A 21,617-nucleotide genomic window follows, 5' to 3' on the forward strand; every position below is an offset into this window, starting at 1 on the left:
ATGTAGGCCTGTGCTGTGATAGTGGCACGCAAAACAACAAGGGAGTGCAAGGCCCCTCCATGAAAAACAAGACCACGCCATAACACCACCGCCTCCGAATTTTTCTGTTGGCAGAAGTCGTCCAACGGGCATTCGTCATGCCCACACCCTGCCATCAGATCGCCATATTTTGTACCATGATTAGTTAGTCCACACAACTTTTTCCACTGTTCAATCGTCCAATGTTTACTCTCCTTACACCAAACGAGACGTCGTTTGGCATTTACCGGCGTGATGTGTGGCATATGAGCAGCCGCTCGACCATTAAATCCAAGTTTTCTCACCTCCCGCCTTACTGTCATAGTACTTGCAGTAGATCCTGATGCAGTTTGGAATTCCTGTGTCACGGCCTGGATAGCGGCCTGCCCATTACACATTACAAGCCTCTTCAACTGTCGGTGGTCTCTGTTAGTCAACAGACGAGGTCGGCCTGTACGCTTTTGTGCTATACGTGTCCCTTCACGTTTCCACTTCACTATCACATCGGAAATAGTGGACCTAGGGACGTTTAGGAGTGTGGAAATCTCGCGTACAGACATATGACACAAGTGACACCTAATCACCTGACCACGTTCGAAGTCCGTGAGTTCCGCGGAGCGCCCCATTCTGCTCTTTCACGATGTCTAATGACTACTGAGGTCCCTGATATGTAGTACCTGGCAATAGGTGGCAGCACAACGCACCTAATATGAAAAATGTATGTTTTTGCGGGTGTCCGGATACTTTTGATCACATAGTGTGTCTGGTTGTAACGATTAGCGGGGGTGTAAAATGAAACGAAGAAATATGCTCAGTCCCAGATGAAATAGGTGATAGACTCCTGTTAATTGGCAGGGAAATGCGATCTCCATTGAAGACTACAATGGAGATTGCTCACAACACATTCATATGAACCATCTTACAATACTGCTAAAGTGCCTGGGACCCATAAAATTAGGACTTACGAAGAATACTGAACGTATACAGAGAAGCGCAGTACGAATGGTCACAGATTTGCATGACCCAGGCGGAAGTATCACGGAGATGCAGAAAAGCTGAATTTACAGACACTTGAAGATACACGCAAGCTATCCCTAGAAAGCTGGTTTACGAAGTTTTAACAGTTTTAACAATGGACTTTAGAAAATACTTCGCCCATATAACGATTGTGAAGAGCAGAACAGATTAATTAAATCTCGCACAACGGAGTTTAAACAGTCACCATTCTTACGGTCCATTTGTGAATAAAACGGGAAGAAGCTCTAATTACTGCTAGTCCAGTGGTGTGCAGAGTGCGGATGCAGATGTGGATCTATTTACAAAATATGTCCTACAGGTATGTGGCTCGTATATTCTGCAAATCAAACTTGTCTTCAGTTTCTGTTGAAACCGAAGCAAAATTATTTCTTTTCCTTTGCATGAATATTTACTAAATAATGAATAAGTGAACAAAGAATTATGGATATTTGTTTCAACAGAAACGACAGTCAATGTATCGCTAAATACAAGTGAAACATCACTCATGTTTCACAGTGCCGTTTATTATTTATGGCATGCAGAAGCACTTCGCCGAGAAGAGCTCACTTTTTGACTGAGATGTGTGAGGCAAGCGTACCTGCGCGGTAGGGCCCGTCGCGGCAGAGCTGCTGGATGACCATGGTGGTGCCCGCGTACAGCCGGTTGAAATGCTTGCGCTGCTCCTCGCTCATGCAGCGCCTCGTGTACCTCTCGATACAGCGCAGCCCGCCGGCCAGGTCTCTGCAAAACATCAGACCAATTCCTCGTGTCAAAAAGCGTAATTCCCCTAGCGTCAACTACGCATCCTCCACGAAATACTCCTCTTAATCAATGATACTAGAAACACTTTTGCTGAAATACCCTCTGTTCGTTCTCTGGTCGGTTTCGACCATCTTTGACATGTTTCAGCCGTATGTTGAACTAACGTATTTGTACAATTCATTTATCGTCTTTTCACCTTTTTTAATAATTTCTTGGTACTGGGGCCCATGGTCAGTATAAAATTAATAACAGATGTACTGTTTCCTTTCTTAGAGTACAGCTAATAGACGACAGCTATGCGTTTCAAAGTCTATACATTAAGATCTACTGCACGTTACAAAGATAAAGAACAAGTCAGTAGCCGATTGCATGATTAACAGTGAACATCGAAACACATGCTAGTACGCCTATATTGTTGTTGTTGTTGATGATGATGATGGTGGTGATGGTAGTGACTGTGGTGATGCTGTGGTCTTGAGTCCTAAAAGTGGCTTGATGCAGATCTCCACACTTGTCTACCCTGAGCAAACCTCTTCGTAACTGCATAACTACATCAAGCGACATCCATTTGAATTTGCTTATTTTATTCAAGCCTTGGTCTCCCTCTTCAATATTTAGCTCCCACACTTCCTTCCATTACCAGACTGACGAGTCCTCGATGTTCTATCAACCGATAGCTTTTTTTAGCTTAGTTGGGCCACATATTTCTTTTTCTCCTAGTTCGATTTAATACTTCCTGAAAAATTACTCGGTTTACCCATCCATTTTTCAACATTCTTCTGTTGTCTTCTTCTTTCGCCCACGTTTCACAATCACCAAAGCCTACACTCCATACAAATACCGTCAGAAAATATTTAAGACATTTTAGATGTTAGCAAATTCCTTTGTTCTTTTTCGTAAATACTTTTCTTCCTATTACGTCTGCATTTTATATCGTCTCTACTTCTGTTATCATCATTTATGTTGCTGTCGAAATAGCAAGACTCATCTATTAGTTTTAGTGTCAAATTTTCTAATCTAATTCTATCAAAATATGTTATTTAATTTTACTACATTCCCGTACCCTTGTTTTTTTTAGACACTCTCTGTTCCGACCAACTCCTTAGCCTTCGAATCAAATATAATTGGCAAACTGTGAAGTTTTTATTCTGTATAAACTCGAATATCTTTGATTTTACCGTCGTGATAATTTGTAAAGTTGTATGTGGGTGGAGATAGCAGATCGTTTTATATTCAGTAACCGAGGAACATAAATCCTTCCAGTTCTCTCTTCCCTTCTCTTTGAGAACTCTTTTCGCTCATACTTGTGCCTTCTTGAAGGAAAATGTGATTATGGTTCTTTGTGCTGTTTTATAATACCATAATGCTTTTTACGTTGCTGTACAGCATCAGTACTTTCATCATCGTACAATTGTGTCAAACTCGTCTTTGTCTGATGGAAATGTTAAGTGTTTTCCACATCTTCATTTATATAATCCACATGGTTAGCGAATCTTCTGCGTCAGCCACTGCACGCAGCTTATTGTTTTATTTCTAATTTACCACTCATAAAAGTCAGTCTGCCGTCCGCGTATTCAGTCTTGTCCTTAGAGTTATTATTCTACAAGCTATCTCTAATTACAATTTAAGGAACGATAAGGACGCACCACGAAGGAATTATGAGAATGGGAACGAAACCGTAGAAGTATTGTACACGTGAGCCCGTGGTCTAGTGGCAAGCGTCATTCCGCCGCCGGCGGCCGTGCTGTGCGGACGTGCGGAGCGGCTGTTGCGGTGTTTACATCGTCGCTGCGAGCGGCCGGCGCTGTGTGGTGAGTGCGCGCTTTCTGCGTTAGTCATAGTCCACGATCACATTCTAGAATGACATAATGGAACAGACAACGCGACGCGATACTTTGAAGTTGATTTTCGATCCGAGCTACGCCCGACCGAAATCTTACGAAGTTGAGGCATTTATCGAAGAAACTTTTCAGATCAAAGTGGATGAATTGATTGGAATTCACCTGTCGATTGTCAGTCCAACTGTGTTCCTTAAGTTATCCAGTTCTGACAAGTGAGACCAAATTGTAGAAACATGTGGTGGGGTGGCAACATTCAAACATTCAGACGGACACATAGGGCAGGTCACGGTTTCGCGTGCCGGAATGGGAATAAGTACGGTTCGAATCTTTGAGCTCCCCTTTGAAATAACGCCCGAGGAGATTAACAAGAAACTGAGAGACTATGGCGCCATTATCAGCAATGTCGCCGAAAAATGGTCGAGCTTGCACAAGTATCCAGTATTAAATGGAGTCAGGCAAGTTAAGATTGACAAGCTGAAACATATCCCATCGTATCTCTGGATTGGTGGATATCGAGCGATCATCATTTACGATGGCCAGCCGAGAACCTGCTCGGGTTGTGGTTCGACCCAACACGTCCGCGCGCAGTGTGTTCAACGGCGTGTGACGCAACTGCCGACTGGGGAGCGGGACCCGCCTACTCAGATGGCCACGCTACCCGTGACGTACGCCGCCGCAATTCGCAGTGACGTCGCTCCAGATATGTGTTTCGACAGTGCGGTCGTTGCTTATGCCGACGTTCCCGATGGCACCGTAGCCATGGATACTAGCAGCATAGAAGCTACGGGTCCAGCACACTCACAAGACGAGGACACTGACAGATGTGCAGAACAAGACCAGACTAAGACGGCAGAAGAAGGCATGTGCAAACCACTCGAGGAAGTCGGGCACCACAAAGAGGACACAGTTGCAACATCGAAGGATAATGACCAACAGCCTACAACTGTTTCACCAAAGAAACGGAAGAAACGTCGAATAGCCCGTCAGGGAGGAGCAGAAATCGCGCCAATCTTGCGTGAAAAGGCGAAACAGAAAGGCCAAGAATTGGCGGAGACGACACAAGCAGCTCCTCTGGAAGATCGATCAACAAAAACGAAGACCCGAAACGAGGACACTTAACCCGACAGTGGAATCCACATTCCAGGCGGTACAGCTAGTCCGAAGGACCCTCCACCTGTACCAAAAACGGACATGCGGGAAGTTACGTGCACGCGAGATTGGGCGGATGACATGGAGGAGCAAAACCATGATGCAGAGATGGCTGACATACCACAACGTTCAGGACGGACGGCACCCTCCCGTCGACAAGATGTGTCCACCCGGCAACAAACCACCATCAAAGACGCTCGTGCAGAAGTTGATGATGCCGACTTCTTCTAAGTAGAGCAAACATCCACTTCACCTGGCAAACAGTATCCCACCTGATACGGTATAGTCGACGTGTCGTCCTTGCAGGCGTACAGAATTGCGACCTTGAATATAAATAAAATTAGCAGCACCCTCAATCTGAGAAATCTCCAAGATTTTCTGTACGCCGCTGATGTTGACATCTTAATGCTGCAAGAAGTAACGGCTATCCGTTTGGACGACATCACTGGCTACAACGCCGTCATCAATCCTGGCAGTGACAATAGCCTCGGCACAGCGATTATGACTAAAGAGGGGATCCTACTTACAGATGTGACGAAACTGCCGAACAGTAGAGGTCTCGCTGTCACGATAAACAACACCACGTTTATCAACATATATGCCCCGTCAGGAACCGGAAACAAGCGCCGCAGGGCCGAATTTTTCAAGGAGGACATCGCCCCCCTTTTCGCGGTGCGATTTGAACAAATAATATTTGCGGGTGACTTTAATTGCGTGCTGAGTCCCAAAGATCAGACGCCAAATTTTAACAAATCTCTGGAGCTGGAGAACATCGTCAGAGAATTCCATCTGTTAGATACTTGGGAACTAAAACATGGTGATCAGCTAGGTTTCACCTATATCACCAGCCATTCTGCCAGTCGTATCGACAGGATTTACGCAACGTCCAATTTAAGGAAACACGTTTTACAGTCCGAGCTATGGCCCACTATTTTCTCTGATCATATCGCGTACATACACTCCTGGAAATGGAAAAAAGAACACATTGACGCCGGTGTGTCGGACCCACCATACTTGCTCCGGACACTGCGAGAGGGCTGTACAAGCAATGATCACACGCACGGCACAGCGGACACACCAGGAACCGCGGTGTTGGCCGTCGAATGGCGCTAGCTGCGCAGCATTTGTGCACCGCCGCCGTCAGTGTCAGCCAGTTTGCCGTGGCATACGGAGCTCCATCGCAGTCTTTAACACTGGTAGCATGCCGCGACAGCGTGGACGTGAACCGTATGTGCAGTTGACGGACTTTGAGCGAGGGCGTATAGTGGGCATGCGGGAGGCCGGGTGGACGTACCGCCGAATTGCTCAACACGTGGGGCGTGAGGTCTCCACAGTACATCGATGTTGTCGCCAGTGGTCGGCGGAAGGTGCACGTGCCCGTCGACCTGGGACCGGACCGCAGCGACGCACGGATGCACGCCAAGACCGTAGGATCCTACGCAGTGCCGTAGGGGACCGCACCGCCACTTCCCAGCAAATTAGGGACACTGTTGCTCCTGGGGTATCGGCGAGGACCATTCGCAACCGTCTCCATGAAGCTGGGCTACGGTCCCGCACACCGTTAGGCCGTCTTCCGCTCACGCCCCAACATCGTGCAGCCCGCCTCCAGTGGTGTCGCGACAGGCGTGAATGGAGGGACGAATGGAGACGTGTCGTCTTCAGCGATGAGAGTCGCTTCTGCCTTGGTGCCAATGATGGTCGTATGCGTGTTTGGCGCCGTGCAGGTGAGCGCCACAATCAGGACTGCATACGACCGAGGCACACAGGGCCAACACCCAGCATCATGGTGTGGGGAGCGATCTCCTACACTGGCCGTACACCACTGGTGATCGTCGAGGGGACACTGAATAGTGCACGGTACATCCAAACCGTCATCGAACCCATCGTTCTACCATTCATAGACCGGCAAGGGAACTTGCTGTTCCAACAGGACAATGCACGTCCGCATGTATCCCGTGCCACCCAACGTGCTCTAGAAGGTGTAAGTCAACTACCCTGGCCAGCAAGATCTCCAGATCTGTCCCCCATTGAGCATGTTTGGGACTGGATGAAGCGTCGTCTCACGCGGTCTGCACGTCCAGCACGAACGCTGGTCCAACTGAGGCGCCAGGTGGAAATGGCATGGCAAGCCGTTCCACAGGACTACATCCAGCATCTCTACGATCGTCTCCATGGGAGAATAGCAGCCTGCATTGCTGCGAAAGGTGGATATACACTGTACTAGTGCCGACATCGTGCATGCTCTGTTGCCTGTGTCTATGTGCCTGTGGTTCTGTCAGTGTGATCATGTGATGTATCTGACCCCAGGAATGTGTTAATAAAGTTTCCCCTTCCTGGGACAATGAATTCACGGTGTTCTTATTTCAATTTCCAGGAGTGTATGTATGATAAATGTAGAGAGACAAGGAACTTACAGGGCGAGAGGTCAGTGGAAGCTAAACGTTGCTCATCTTTCGGATCCTGGATGTCACGCCGCCTTCCACACCACTTGGGCAGAATGTGCAAGGAAGTTCCACTTGTACGGTACGGCGCTGAATTGGTGGCTAAACTGCGCGAAGCCCGCAATAATAAAGACAATGAAAACTTACTCCCGTGAAAAAGTCGCCTGGCGGAAGCGGACATTAGACTTTTACTTCAGCTGTCTGAGAGATTTGTGCGTTCGGGATGCTACAATCATAACAAACTATGGGCAAATCAGCAGAATAAAAGCAAAGTTGCTCACCCTGCAGAGACACCATCTCGAAGGCTCTAAAATACGAACGCGTTTGCAGAACGATACACGAGAAGAAACAACATCAATGTACCACATCCTCCAAGAGAACAAAAGACAAAAACGGAAAATTCTGACGGAACTCAAAACTTCAGACGGGAGACTCTTGACAGGTCAAGCTGCAATACGAGACGAGATCCATCGACACTTTAGTGAGTTGCTGGCCAATACGCAGACAGATGAAACAGTGCAGCAAGCTCTCACTCCTAGGACGACAGAGCGACTCACTCCAGAAGAAGCTGATGTGCTCGCAGCAAGAGTAACGGACGAAGACGTCGAAGATGCAATCTCGAGGAGTCCAAAGAATAAATCACCTGGACCAGATGGGCTACCCGCTAAATTTTATCAAACTTGACGTGTGGAATCTCTTCAGGCAAAAACTAGCACATGTGCTCCGCACGTCACCTCACACCATTACACCGACACACGTCCTTCTGCCAGATGACGTGCCATATCCTAACACTAAAAGAAGGTCAGCCAACTGGCTCAAAGGACTGACAGTCCATTACATCTCAACGGCTATGACGAAGAGTGCAGCAGACTATTGGATGTACCTGATGACAGAACATCAAAAGCTCGAACGACAAAAGAAATACAAAGAAAATTACGCAAATTTCTTGAACCGAACTTTGTCCTACCGACAGAGCTGAAGAACGATTAAACGATATATTGTACAATATCAGGATTACTTTTTCTTTATGTAATTTTCTATTAAGTTTGTCATTCCTTTTACGCCATACGCCAACAAGGTGGCTATTTCGTTTACCCTTTGCCCTCGTGTAGCAGCACTAATAGGTTGCTGACGCAAACATGAGACGCCAGCAGGCTGAAGTACGCCTGGCTCTCCTATAAAAATCGCTCCCGCACAATGATGGAAGAATGTAGCGGACCTATTTTCTTTCCACAACCCCAAAAGAAGAGATTTTGTTTACTTGTACACATTAACAAAAAAAAAAAAAAAAGTGGCAAGCGTCGTGCGTTCTAAAGTTATAGTCGCCTGTTCGCGTCCAACTGTATTTTTTTTTTTTGCCACAATCGGTCTAAAGTTATGAGTCTGACTGAATATCGAAGATAATTCGCTTAACATTCTACCCACCAGAAATAACAAGTATTCCAGAAACAATTCCGCAGGATAGCTCGTGGCTGCGCCGCGATCATTACAGCTTACTCTCGAGCGTTTCCTCGCGCTGCAGCGGCTACCGGCCACCGGCCAGACGCCACCCGCCGCCTGAAATCCGGCGCCGCCCAGGTGAACGCGTCGCGACGCTGTCAGTGTGTGTCTCAACTGTCATTTTCGAATTTGAAGTTCTAGTTATTATCTGGCAGTTAAACAATGGATTTTGCAAACTTGAAAATCATGAACTACAGTTAAGCATTGTAAAATTGAGGCGCAAGTGGAAATAGGTGTAACATCTGCAACACAACGTTTACTTTTGGTATAACAGAGGGGTGAATGCAGAGGAGGCAACTAGAAAGATTTGAATTGTGTGTGGAGCGAGTGCTTTTGGGAAAAATACGCCAGAAAAAGATAGTCTTGTTTCAACAAAGATCGTTCTGGCATGAATGATTTTCCACATTAAGGAAGTCTCGACTACTGATATATGTGATAGATTACCATTATACCATAATGCGACATTTGCATTCAACAGGCAAAGTTCAGAAGTCGGGTGTAGGGTACTGCATGCTCTAATTCGAAACTACAAAAATCAACGGAGTGACTATTATTGAACGCCATCAGGTCGCTCATTGAGCATTCGTATGCAGTACTGTTGCTGGTGACATGTTATGATGTCTGTATCGTTAACTTCCTAAGAAGAAATGAAAGGCTGAGCCCCTCCAAAAGACATAAACTCGAGCAAAGAGTAGTGTGAACATAAAATTTTAAATCTGATAGCTCCAAAAGTGTGTTTTCGGCTACGAATTCTGCCCCAAGGGCTGTGTGCAACACAGCTGGAATTTGTTGCCAACAACTGAGACACCTTTCGGTCTCAGCGTAAGAAAATCGAGCAACACAACTACATCACATGTGCTACTGCATGATAACGCACTTGTTGATTTGAGAAACAAAACTATCTAGGAGATTGAAATTAAAGTCGTCTCTCAGGCACTTGTATTGATAGAGAAGTCCTCTCTCACGCACTTGTCCCTCTCGTCATATATTCGTAAAGATTTACCTTTCCCGCTCTTGATCGATCAACCGTCAACGCAATTCCTTTCTACACGAAAATACTCTTAAAACTACTCTGGTATAATGATATCGTTGGAACCAGTAGGTATCTACTGGCTTAGAATTTGTAAACAACTTTAGCATTGTCAGATCGATTTAGATATCGTGAAAGAAAATTCTTTTGCTGATTAATTTCTCTTCCATGATTACTGTTGCGTTTAGTAAACTAATGGAAATTCCAATTAAAATATTCACTGTACTTATACAAATTAAATTCAGCTTACTACAGAAACATCACGACGGCAGACTATCTTAATAAAGCATTAAGTATCTGTAAGACGATTGAGCCTATTTTAACACGAATTACTAGGAGATTACCGACTTTTGACTTCGAAAAGATCTGTATTTTCTTCATTTCCTGTATCATTCGCAATTATTATGAAAATGTGGCATTTCATAGATAAAATTATGTATTCACAACAACAAAAAATATGTCGTCATTATGAATTTGGCAGTACCGTAAGGTTTTCGCTCTGACACTAAGGGTTACTGAAAGTAGCGAGGCGAATTTTGCTCGAGCGTTGTCTTACGATTCCCTTATTGCGTTTGTATCTGCCTGCTTGTACCTCTGCTACAAAAGAATTAAAAATCTGGCTTTCAGCGAGTCTCGAAAGGCGAACGAAAGCAGCTTGCACCTGGTAGCCAAACATGTTTCTTGGCAACAGGCTACTTCCTAAAGTGGGAAGACATTCTTTTGTGGTTGAATTGTTGGCAAATGTCAGTCAGACGTGTGCCGTTGGTCTAAGCGTTTCGGTGTGTTGAATTTGAACCAATGATTTTTCTACAGGTTTTTTCTGTCCCAAATAGAGAGTTGAAGTCTCCCATTAGTATTTTCACGTCATCTTAGTGAATTTTGCTCACAGTATTTTCGAGTGTATATCTTTTATAGGGGCTCTGAATGAGCATAGTCATAAGTCGATTGTTGATGGATGCGATTTCTTTCACAGAGTTGATGATAGATCTGTGTTCGAGAAATGCATTGCCGAAGATTGGTACCCCTTTCGCTACCTTTTGTTGTATTTTGCTCTTGAAGATGCCATGGTTTCCGTAATGCAAGTTTTAATTGTCAATTAATCGTGGTTCTTGAAGAGCAAGGATGAGAATTTTATGGCGGACGATTTCTTTTGTGAGATTATAGAGGTTTCTTGTTTGCATCAATGTATCGATGTTTAGTTTTTAAATGAATGTTTTCTGCTTGTAGAGAAATTTACCAGAGATCTTCGATATTCTCTGCCGTGCTAACCCAGAGTCCGAAAATCCAACTGCCGCCTATCGGTGGCCAGGTTGTGTACCACCTGGGGTAAAGTTACCTTTGCTTGCATAGTTCATGTTTTCTTGTGTTTCATTGGTTTGGCCTGGGTGACACCGGGACCGGACAGGACCAGAGGGTGTTGAAGCCTTTGGAAGCAAATATTTTCAGCCAAGCTCATTGAGCTAACAGACGGTGACCAGAGTAGCGGTGATTTTCACTCAGATGTGTCTGGATTTTGGGTGCAACGGATTGAGTACCCGTTCAGGATTGTGTTAGTATTTGGTTCACCCCAAGTATTTGATTTCCTCGGTTCCACCCATATGGGGGAGGGTTTCCCCTATTGGCCACACGGGATTATTATTATTATTATTATTATGTCATCAGCAAATCTGATATGGAGTATCTTCCCTCCACTGAAATAGAGGTGTATTGTTCGATTCAATATTTCCATCTGATAAATATGGGTTACAATTACGATAGATTGCTGCTAGTCGACATATTTCTCACTTTCTCTTAGACAGTTGCTAGCTGTTACTCCATCATAGGAATTTATGTGCGCAGCATTGTTGCAATACAGACGTTTAAATTATCCGATTTCTGTAATTTCATTTCGATACAAGATCGTCCTAATCGGATTCAGGCAGTCAGTCTTAACGTGGATATCCGACTACGACTCTCATCGTATGATAGACTGGGTGAATCACATTCTTAATCGGACTGTTGAATCCAGATCACTTATCTATGACAGAGAATGAATTCTTAAACAGTGTGGAAAATAATAATCCTATATGCTTATTACAAATACGTTATTTAAATATAAATATATGAACTAACGAGATAACAATTTATTTACAGGAGCAGAGACCCATCCATCATAGCAAGGCAGTACGAGATTGGTTTCAGAGCCAAGAGAGAATAAAGCTGTTGCCGTTTGTTCCACGATCACCGAACATCAACCAGATAGAGAATATGTGGGCAGAGGTAACAAGGTCATTGCCATGTGTCCCTACAAATGCAAGCGACCTTTGGACGAATATAGAAAACGTATGGTGGGAAGTAAACCATCACGCTACACTGTCGACGACTTAATGAAATCAATTCCCCTACGCCCCGAGAAATTTTACGTAATGATCGTGGGTGGGTTGGTTACTAAAAGTATACACGTCCACAAAGCCCATGTGGACAATTATCTGATAATCGGTCAAGCTTTGCTTTGTCGCAGCTCTTTAGCATACAACTAGTCCATTTACTTTCAGTCACCTCCTTACAATTCTTGCAATGCAAGGTAATTGAAAAATCTCATCCGCCCGCATCTCGTGGTCGTGCTGTAGCGTTCTCGCTTCCCACGCCCGGGTTCCCGGGTTCGATTCCCGGCGGGGTCAGGGATTTTCTCTGCCTCGTGATGGCTGGGTGTTGTGTGATGTCCTTAGGTTAGTTAGGTTTAAGTAGTTCTAAGTTCTAGGGGACTGATGACCTAAGATGTTAAGTCCCATAGTGCTCAGAGCCATTTGAACCATTTGAAAAATCTCATCCACTCGACGCCAACTGAGGAACTGACTGGTGCATGTGTTGTTCAACACACAGTAGTTGTCACCCTCACTGGAATCAATGACTGTTTGCGTGTGTGTGTGTGTGTGTGTGTGTTTTCGTGTTAACGCACAATCTGAATCAATACTATTAACATTAGAGAGACAACCAACAATAAATATTGCATCAAATATGACTGTAAAGTATTTTAATGCGATGGGAAGTTACAAACTGAATTTTTACCCATCCCACGTCCTACGTATTACGTTAAGTAAGATGTTTTAACTCCATAGTATCGCTAGCAGAGACAGTGCGCTCTTGTTGTCGAGGCTCGCGACAAGTGCAGCGATTAGCAGTGCCCAATGCAGCCGCGATTTGTTTATGTTGGCTGAGCGTGGACACTGCAGCTGACGCTTCGCCCTAAACAGAAAGAAATCACCTTTGCTCTGACTGCAGTGAGCGGATATCACTGCCTGCGTATTCTTATAGTAACCAACGTGAGACTCTCCTCACAGGTGCCATGGAGCAATTGCAACGGGTATCGTGTCATTAGTCATCAGAATATTAACCAGTGATGAAATGTCCACTCTATTTTTATCCCAAGAAAATACGAATCTTCTCACAATGGAATGTGAGGTGATATCAAAATTTATCCAACATACAAAAATTAATTGCAGGGCTTTCATGTATGCAGTAATAGCACACAAGGAAATATTACGGCTTGGAAGCGTATACTTCATTTCCTCTTCTCATATTAACGCCTTTGTTTTAATATGAGCCGGCCGCGGTGGCCGAGCGTTTCTAGGTGTGGAGTCCGGAACCGCGCGACTGCTACGGTCGCAGGTTAGAATCCTGCCTCGGGCATGGATGTGTGTGCTGTTCTTAGGTTAGTAAGGTTGAAGTAGTTCTAAGGGACTAATGACCTCAGCTGTTAAGTCCCATAGTGCTCAGAGCCATTTGAACCATTTTTTAATATGAAGTGAGAAAATAAACACGAAAAACTAAAGTTCCTGAGAAGCATATAAGTCATTTCCTCTTCTCATATCACAAATTTTGTTTTAGTATGAAGTAAAAAAATAAACAGTTTAGAGTTCCGAAGCATAATATGACACCAGATTCTTATCGTAGGCGCTATCGGAAACGCCAAAAGCAGGGAGCTGTCCATTCTTTTGTCCAACCGTCTGTTTCCTTTCATGTATTACTCCCGCTAGGAGATTCTTATTTAAGGACTTGTGGGCATCAAGTTCTTCAGCAGAACAAGCCTTATGTTTTTGTGCTAATTACGGTATGGAAAAAGGCAACAAAGACGAGTTCCGCTAGAGCAGTGAGGATATTTGCAGATGTGTGTATTCAGCAATGACTGCCAGCTGCCACAACACTTCACAGAATCCTTGCGGCAGGCAACACCACTGTGCGTGCACTTCAGACTTCATTCAGTGAGACGTCAGGAGACTGATGAAAACGTCAAATTAACGACGCTTTCCGAGTCGTATTCAATCCAGAATGAGGTGTTATTAAGGTAGTTGAGCGTTCTAGCAATTACACTTTTATGATTCCCATATGAGTATTTCGATAGCCAAAAGAACCCGTTAGTGTGAAACTATCGGGAACTGCATTAATATCAAACTGCGAAAACTTGAGACAATACGTAGACTCTTCTCTTCGCTGGGTGACCTATTACTGTTATTTAGCATTCTCTCCGTCCTAGTCGTATTGCAAATGGAACTTCAGAGGCGCTTTCCGCTATTCTTGACAAACATTAGCAACCTGTAATCACTGAGAGTCACAACTGCGTGATGATAATGGTTCAGGTTGTCAGTAGTTGTGGTTGTGTTATGCTGTCAAACTGCTTACAGCAACGTTAATGGTGGCGCACATAATTTAGCGCTGACTACCTACTTAAGTAAAGATAGTGTTGTGGCGTCATCGCTTGTCTTTATTTGGCCTCAGGTTGAGTAATCCGATTCAACGAACATAGTACTCCAATCGCGGGCTCCTAATACAGTATGACTGCAGAGATTATCGTGCGGGTATTACATTAATTCTGCAATGAAATGCTTAACAAATCTTACCCTCAGCTATGCAGCTGGAATGACTCATTACACAGGTACTCCATGTTGCACTTGGTTAAGGGATCACTTCGCTGCAATCCTGTTTGTACTGTTCGTAATTACTCGTATACTTCAGAAATGGTTCAAATGGCTCTGAGCACTATGGGACTTAACTTCTGAGGTTATCAGTCCGCTAGAACTTAAAACTACTTAAACCTAACTAGCCTAAGGACCTCAGACACATCCATGTCCGAGACAGGATTCGAACCTGCGACTGTAGCGGTCGCGCGGTTCCCGACTGTAGCGCCTGGAACCGCTCGGCCACCCCGGCCTGCATATTTGTATACTGACCATTCGTTATTTGACTAAATATGAACTACAACCTAATTCGCTTGTATATGACATGGGTTAGCGCCGGCACAAAGGTATGACTAAGGGTTGGATGCCGTTGAAGTCCTGTTACATTGATGGCAAGACAAATGTTCGCAAATCACCTCTATTGCCTCAAAAAGAATTGCATCTTAAATATCGAAGGACCGACGACTACACTGTCACAGCGGGTTGAAATACAGCAACGACGGCAGATGAAAATTTGTGACCGACTGGGCTTCGAACGCAGACCCTCTCCTTACTAGACAGACGTTCTGATCACTGGACTAATTTTTTTTTTTATGTTTGAGAAGACTTTCAGCACCAGGTAGGCGGAGGCAAAGAGGGCAGGGGTCGAAGATCCGGTCCTGTCATGGTCCTTCAACAAGGTTCGGATGACATTCTGCTCCCAGTTGTTGTGGCCATGCGCTTGGGATTCGCCCTTAACCACAGTCGGAGTTGGAGACTCTCTTCAGTTACATCTAACCAGTGCGCACCTATTGCACTATTGTAAGAACCGAGATGCAGTATTTTGGTATTAAAATTTTGTAAATTTGTGGTAAGAACTTATGAGACCAAGCTGCTTAGGTCATCGGACCCTAAGCTTACACATTACTTAATCTAACTTAAACTAACTGACGCTATGGACAACACACACACCCATTCCGGAGGGAGGATTCGAACCTCCGACGGTGGATATTACGATGACACAGCAGTCAACCTCTCTGCAGCACCTGTCTACACACGCTCCTCGTCAGACGCGAATTCCCATTTTTGCCGCATACCACATGCGCGGTACCCCCGGCCATTGTTCCACTAGCTTGCGTCCACACTGTATTCCCGCGAGGGTCGGACGATGTCGTGCGTCTAGCACTGAAAACTTTCGATGACCCGTGGAGACCCAAATAATTATACAGGATGTTTCAGGAGGAATAGTAGATATTCTAGGAGATGGTAGTATAGACAAATTGTTGAAATAATGACATATAACATGCGTCCAATTTTTATTGAACATACAGATAGCTGGGTTCAATGCATTTTCGTTTCGTATATTGGTCCTTACAGGACCCAGTTGTCTACACTTCCTTGAAAATGAGCTTCCAGCGTCATTGGAAGAGGTTCATTTGGCTACTAGAATGCGTATGTTCCTCCAGCAAGTCGGGGCTCCTGCACATTCTAGTCGTCAGGTGACACATTATCCAAACCTAATATTTCCTGGAAGATGGATCATTGGATATGGGCACATTTCTTGGCCTTCAAGGTCCCCGGACCTTATCTCTTTCGATTTTTGCCTGCGGGGATAGTTAAAGGCGAAGCCTACAAAGGAAAAGTAAACCCATGAACCGATTTGATCGTTCGGATTATGAATAGTGCAACCCTCATAAAAGAACGCAAAGACGACCTACACGTGGTGTTACCAAGAGAAGTCAAATGTGCATTGAAGTTGGTGGGGGAATTTTTGAAAATCAAATTTGAATGTCCTCGTTGCCTTTGCTTTGAGTTTGTTACGGTTATGTACTAACAGCTGTATCTCTGTACACAATTAAAAGTGGACACATTTATATGGAATTTTTTATGCAATTCGTCTGTAGTACCACCTGCTACAATATCTAATATTCCTCCTGAAACACTCTGTATATGGATATATGTGTGGTGTCTGTTCTTTCGGACATGTCCGAAAGAAAATGCTTCATGGCATTCTGCAACGACCTTCAGTCGCAGGAGCTGATTGAGATTTCAGAGCTGCTTGGCTGTCTGAGTAAAAGTAGATGCTACGATTTTTGTAAGGTCTACTCTAATTCTCCTCCATGCTTATGCTGACAGAAGATACTATGTAATACTGTGGCCATCTTCCCTAAAGAGATTCTAGGCAGTACACCAGACCCGGTGGTTTCATCTGTTTTCAACCTGTCAGTATACCACTATATTATGTCTCCTGAACGGTGTAGTGGTTCGTTCTCCCACTGCTCCCTGCTTCCAACTGTTACATGGTAAGGTTTATTGAAACAGCTAGAAGTTATTGTATAGTTAGTCGGCATTTCCCCAGCCATCGCCATACTGATTTGGGATTCCGTATATTCTAACTATATCCACTTGTTTACAATTTTTTGCCTTTGTCTCCCTGCTACGGTCTCCATTTTAAGCCACAGGTGTAAGGCGGGCATGTCTAGCCTAATATCCATCCCAAGAGTGGATGTCCTGCTAATTCCGTCTGTTTGTGAAAGAAGGCCAGTCTCTGCACTTTGCGAGACTCCCTAGCAGCCACCTCCTGTTCGACTTTGTTCATATTATATGACAATAAATTATCATTGGTACTGAAACTTCCTGGCAGATTAAAAATGTGTGCCCGACCGAGACTCGAACTCGGGACCTTTGCCTTTCGCGGGCAAGTGCTCTACCATCTTTTTTTTTTTTTTTTTTTTTTTTTTCCTAATGAACCGCTGCAGGAGCAGGACGACGGGTAGGGCAGGGGTCGACACCCGAAGCCTGGCCATCCCGCCGCCACGCCCAAGCAACGTGTTCGAGTTCGAGGATCGAAGGATCAGGAAGAGGATGGAGTGGGTTTGTCGATGTTGTTCTTTTTATTTATTTATTTATTTAATTTTTATAAGATTTTTTTTTGTATTATAGATTTATTTTTGTTTCATTACAAAGAAAGATCCTACAACTGCCGTAGCCGAGCGTCCGAGTCGTCTTCTCGTCTGTTGGGAGGGGTTCCCCCCTATTCCGTCCGTAGAGGATCAATATGCTCCAGGATTCTTCTTCATTTTCAGCGTCTCATACCCGGAACGCCCCAGTGAGCAGGAGGATCCGCAAATAATGAACCTAAATAATTTGCGAAACGAGTTCTGTACTTCGGGTGGCGGCTGAAAGCTGCATGTGTCGTCATCAATAGGGACCAAAAGTCGAGTGTGCCTTTGGGAGCATCGCAAAATATGTAGTAAACGGCCATGCCTTTTAGCCAGTTGACGGCGTTCGTTCTGGTTGATGGAAAGTATACGACGTCGGGGCGCAATACGTCATCAGGGGAGACAGACTCCGGCAATCGCCGCAAGAGTAATGCCAGCATGCGCTGCGTCAGTAGCCAGCACTCGCTGGTCGCGGCACACGTCAGACGGTGTGCATCCGAATCAGCGACTGAGCATGTCGGACACAAGGGGTCGTCCGTCAGATGTATAGAATGTAACCTCTGACGAGTAGCGAACTTCCCATTCACAACTACGTACCACAATGAACGCACCGTCGTAGGTAGAAAAGGCGTGTGTACCGCTCGCCACACCGTGTTCCAGGCAACTTCAGGGTGTCTGTGGGTGACCGTATTTACAGGTTGCCGCTGCTGATAGAGGCGATAATAGTCTTTTGTGCTGGGCTTCCGTGTCGTCGGAAGTTCTGAACGTAAGTAGCTGAAGTCAATAAAGAAGTCTCTGATGTGGGTGAGTGCCGGTGAAATGTGTCCTACAGAAACCGGGGGATGCAGAGAGTGTGGTGCCACTTCCGCTATCAGGGTGCCCGTCAGAGTGGCGTGGGCAGAGGTCCACGTGCGCCGCATAGTGTTGAGATAAAGCGATCGCGCACGGTTATATACGTGAATTAAACCGATACCGCCCGCCCGCTGCGGCAGTGTCAGGGTGGCGTATCGGACTTTAAAAACCAGACCGGTGCTTACGAAATGTCCATATGCTGCTTGAAATCTGTCGGCCATCGTAGCTGTCAAGGGAAGGATATGCGCAAAATAGTTCAGTTTTGAGACAAGATAGGTGTTGACATAACGTGTTCTGAGGAGCATATCCAAGCGACGCAGTTTGTTGTCCTGCAGCAGAGCACGTGTCTGGTGTAGGAGCCGGCGGTACGTAGCCGCCGCCGTGCGGCGGACATTGCTATAGAATTGCACTCCTAAACACTTGAGTACGGGCACCTTGTCAAAGGGCACCACCGTTGTGTGGGAAATCCCCCCTCCGACATCCATGTATTTTGTCTTCTTCACGTTGATGACGCTCCCAGCGACCGCGCCGTACTGGCGTAGCCACTGTAGCGCCATATGCATTTCATCCTCTGATCTGGCCAGGAACACCACGTCATCGGCGAATGCACCACAACAAAAGGTCACGTCCCGCAAGGAGATACCAGTTAATCGCTGCCGTAGACCATGTAAAGCTGGTTCAAGTGCTGCAGCAAATAATATGCCCGACAGGGGGCACCCTTGTCGCACTGACTGTCCAACAACAATGTGACCAGACTGATAACCGTTGACCATCATGCGGGAGCGCGCTCCGTGGACCAGTCGAAGGACCACCTGTGCAGACTCCGGAGAGAGGCCCATGCGATGCAAAACTGCGCGTAAGAAGCCGTGATCGACGCGGTCGAATGCGTGGTCAAAATCTACGGCGACAAGGGCGCCTCGTATTTTGCAGGCCGCCGTCAAAGCAATTACGTCGCGGTATGCTCCTAACGCCGTATGAATGTTGCTGACACCACCTAAACATGTCTGATCGGTGTGGATGGCTTTCCCGATAGCGGTGTGGAGACGCGCGCGGAGGATACGGGCGAAGATCTTGTAGTCGTTGTTGAGGAGTGTGAGTGGGCGAAAATCCTGCCACCTACAACCACCATTCGGTTTCGGAACTGGGATCAGAATGCCTTCTGTGAATTCTGTGGGGACAGTGAAATCAGGGCGGATCAGGTCTTGAAACATTTGGAGCCACTTGTCACCCATAAGGTGGTAAAAAGCGCGGTAGAATTCCAGGGGTAAACCGTCCGGTCTAGGCGACTTGTTCGGTGCTCCACGTGCCAAGGCCGATGTCAGCTCATCGGGTGTAATGGGCAACAGCAGACTGTCATCGGTTGCCACGTCTCGAGGGGTGGGAAAATCGTGCAACAGCTCGTCATAATCACGTACATTTCGCGGATCTTCCATGTACAAGGTCCCATAGTGTCTGGCGAACGTGTTCGCGATGTCCGTTTGTGTCACTGCCCGCCCGCCGTCCTCCGTGTTTACCGCCGTAATGAGCTGACGTTTGCGGTGGCGCCTCTCGCGCACAATGTGATACACTGACGCTGTTTCGTTGGGGATACAGTCTTGCACTCGCGCACGGATGCGGACACCGTCTAGCTGCTCTGTCCTGATGCGAAGTAGACGAGCTTTGATGCGTTGTACGGACATCTGACGTTCGGGAGACGGCGGTTGCGTCGCCAGCTCACGTAACGCTGTATAGCAAAATTCCGATGTTGCCCTTTGCCAGTTCGATCTGTCACGCCCGTAGGCCATCAAGGTCTTTCGGAGGGCAGGTTTGACACATCCCAGCCACCACAGCAACGTGGAAGCATACATAGGCAGGCGCCTGATACATCGACGCCACGTGTCAGTGACTGCTCGCCGACACGCTTCCTCGCGAAGGAGGGAGACGTTCAGCGTCCACGGGCCCCTGCTGCGTCTTGTGAGTTGTCGGGGCAAGGTGACAGTGCAGATGTACGCGAGATGGTCCGTGAAGGCCGTCGGCCAGAGTTCTGCATCACGGGTTGCTGTGCGGAGGGCACGCGAGACGTATATCCGGTCCAGACGACTGGCAGAATGGCTGGTAAAGTGCGTATATCCACTCTGGGTCCCATGATGCAAGAGCCATGTGTCGTGGAGCGCGAGGTCACGTATCAATGCTTGTAGAGCCGGGCATGGGACGTAATGCGGTATCTGGTCCTCGGGCCGCAGAACACTGTTAAAATCGCCGCCCACTATGTAATGGTCCATATTTCCTTGCAAAAGTGGGGCCAACTCCTCCGAATAGAAGACATGCCTGTCACCACGGTGCGAATTACCGGAGGGAGCGTAGACGTTAATGAGGCGCACTGCGCCGAGTGTGAGTGCGATGCCTCGTCCGTTCGGCAAGTACGTCGCGTCCGTCGCGTCTATGCCATCTCGGAGAAGGATGGCCGTTCCTCCTGCGCCATCACCTACGGGTAGGCTGTATGTGGTGTAGCCATATAGGTCTAAACACAGCTCGGGACGGACCTCCTGGAGAAGGACAATGTCCAAGTCTGCCGCTCTGATCATGTCGTGTAACATGCGGGTCTTGACAGTGGAGTGGACACCATTTACGTTGACTGTTCCCACACGGTATGACTGAGACATATCAAGTGGCGGAGGCAGTGTGCTATCCATCTGAGCTACCGAAGCACGACTCACGCCCGCTACTCACAGCTTTACTTCTGGGGCCCCCAGGCTGTGGCTAAGCCTAAGCCATGTCTCCGCAATATCCTTTCTTTCAGGAGTGCTAGTTCTGCAAGGTTCGCAGGAGAGCTTCTGTAAAGTTTGGAAGGTAGGAGACGAGATAATGGCAGAAGTAAAGCTGTGAGTACCGGGCGTGAGTCGTGCTTCGGTAGCTCAAATGGAAGAGCACTTGACCGCGAAAGGCGAAGGTTCCGAGTTCGAGTCTCGGCCGGGCACACAGTTTTAATCTGACAGGAAGTTTCATATCAGCGCACACTCCGCTGCAGAGTGAAAATCTCATTCTATCATTGGTATTTTTGCAGAAGTGTATATCCAGTACGTACTGGGTTTAGACCCCAGTTAACCCTACAGCAGCTTCTAGTGCTTATAAGATTATCTTTCGCAGTGGAATATATTCTCTATGTGAGGTGT

At 46.3% G+C, this 21,617-nt stretch overlaps 1 protein-coding gene across 1 annotated transcript in view; it reads right to left on the minus strand.

The window, feature by feature from the left end:
* Positions 1-21,617, minus strand: part of LOC124556213 — a 152,881-nt gene that overhangs the window by 47,968 nt on the left and 83,296 nt on the right. The window contains exon 3 of the mRNA XM_047130201.1: positions 1,634-1,776. Within this exon, the coding sequence (XP_046986157.1) occupies positions 1,634-1,776 (143 nt within the window). The remainder of the gene's footprint in view (positions 1-1,633; positions 1,777-21,617) is intronic.

Source organism: Schistocerca americana, chromosome X (assembly GCF_021461395.2).
Source record: "Schistocerca americana isolate TAMUIC-IGC-003095 chromosome X, iqSchAmer2.1, whole genome shotgun sequence".
Classification (NCBI taxonomy): domain Eukaryota; kingdom Metazoa; phylum Arthropoda; class Insecta; order Orthoptera; family Acrididae; genus Schistocerca; species Schistocerca americana.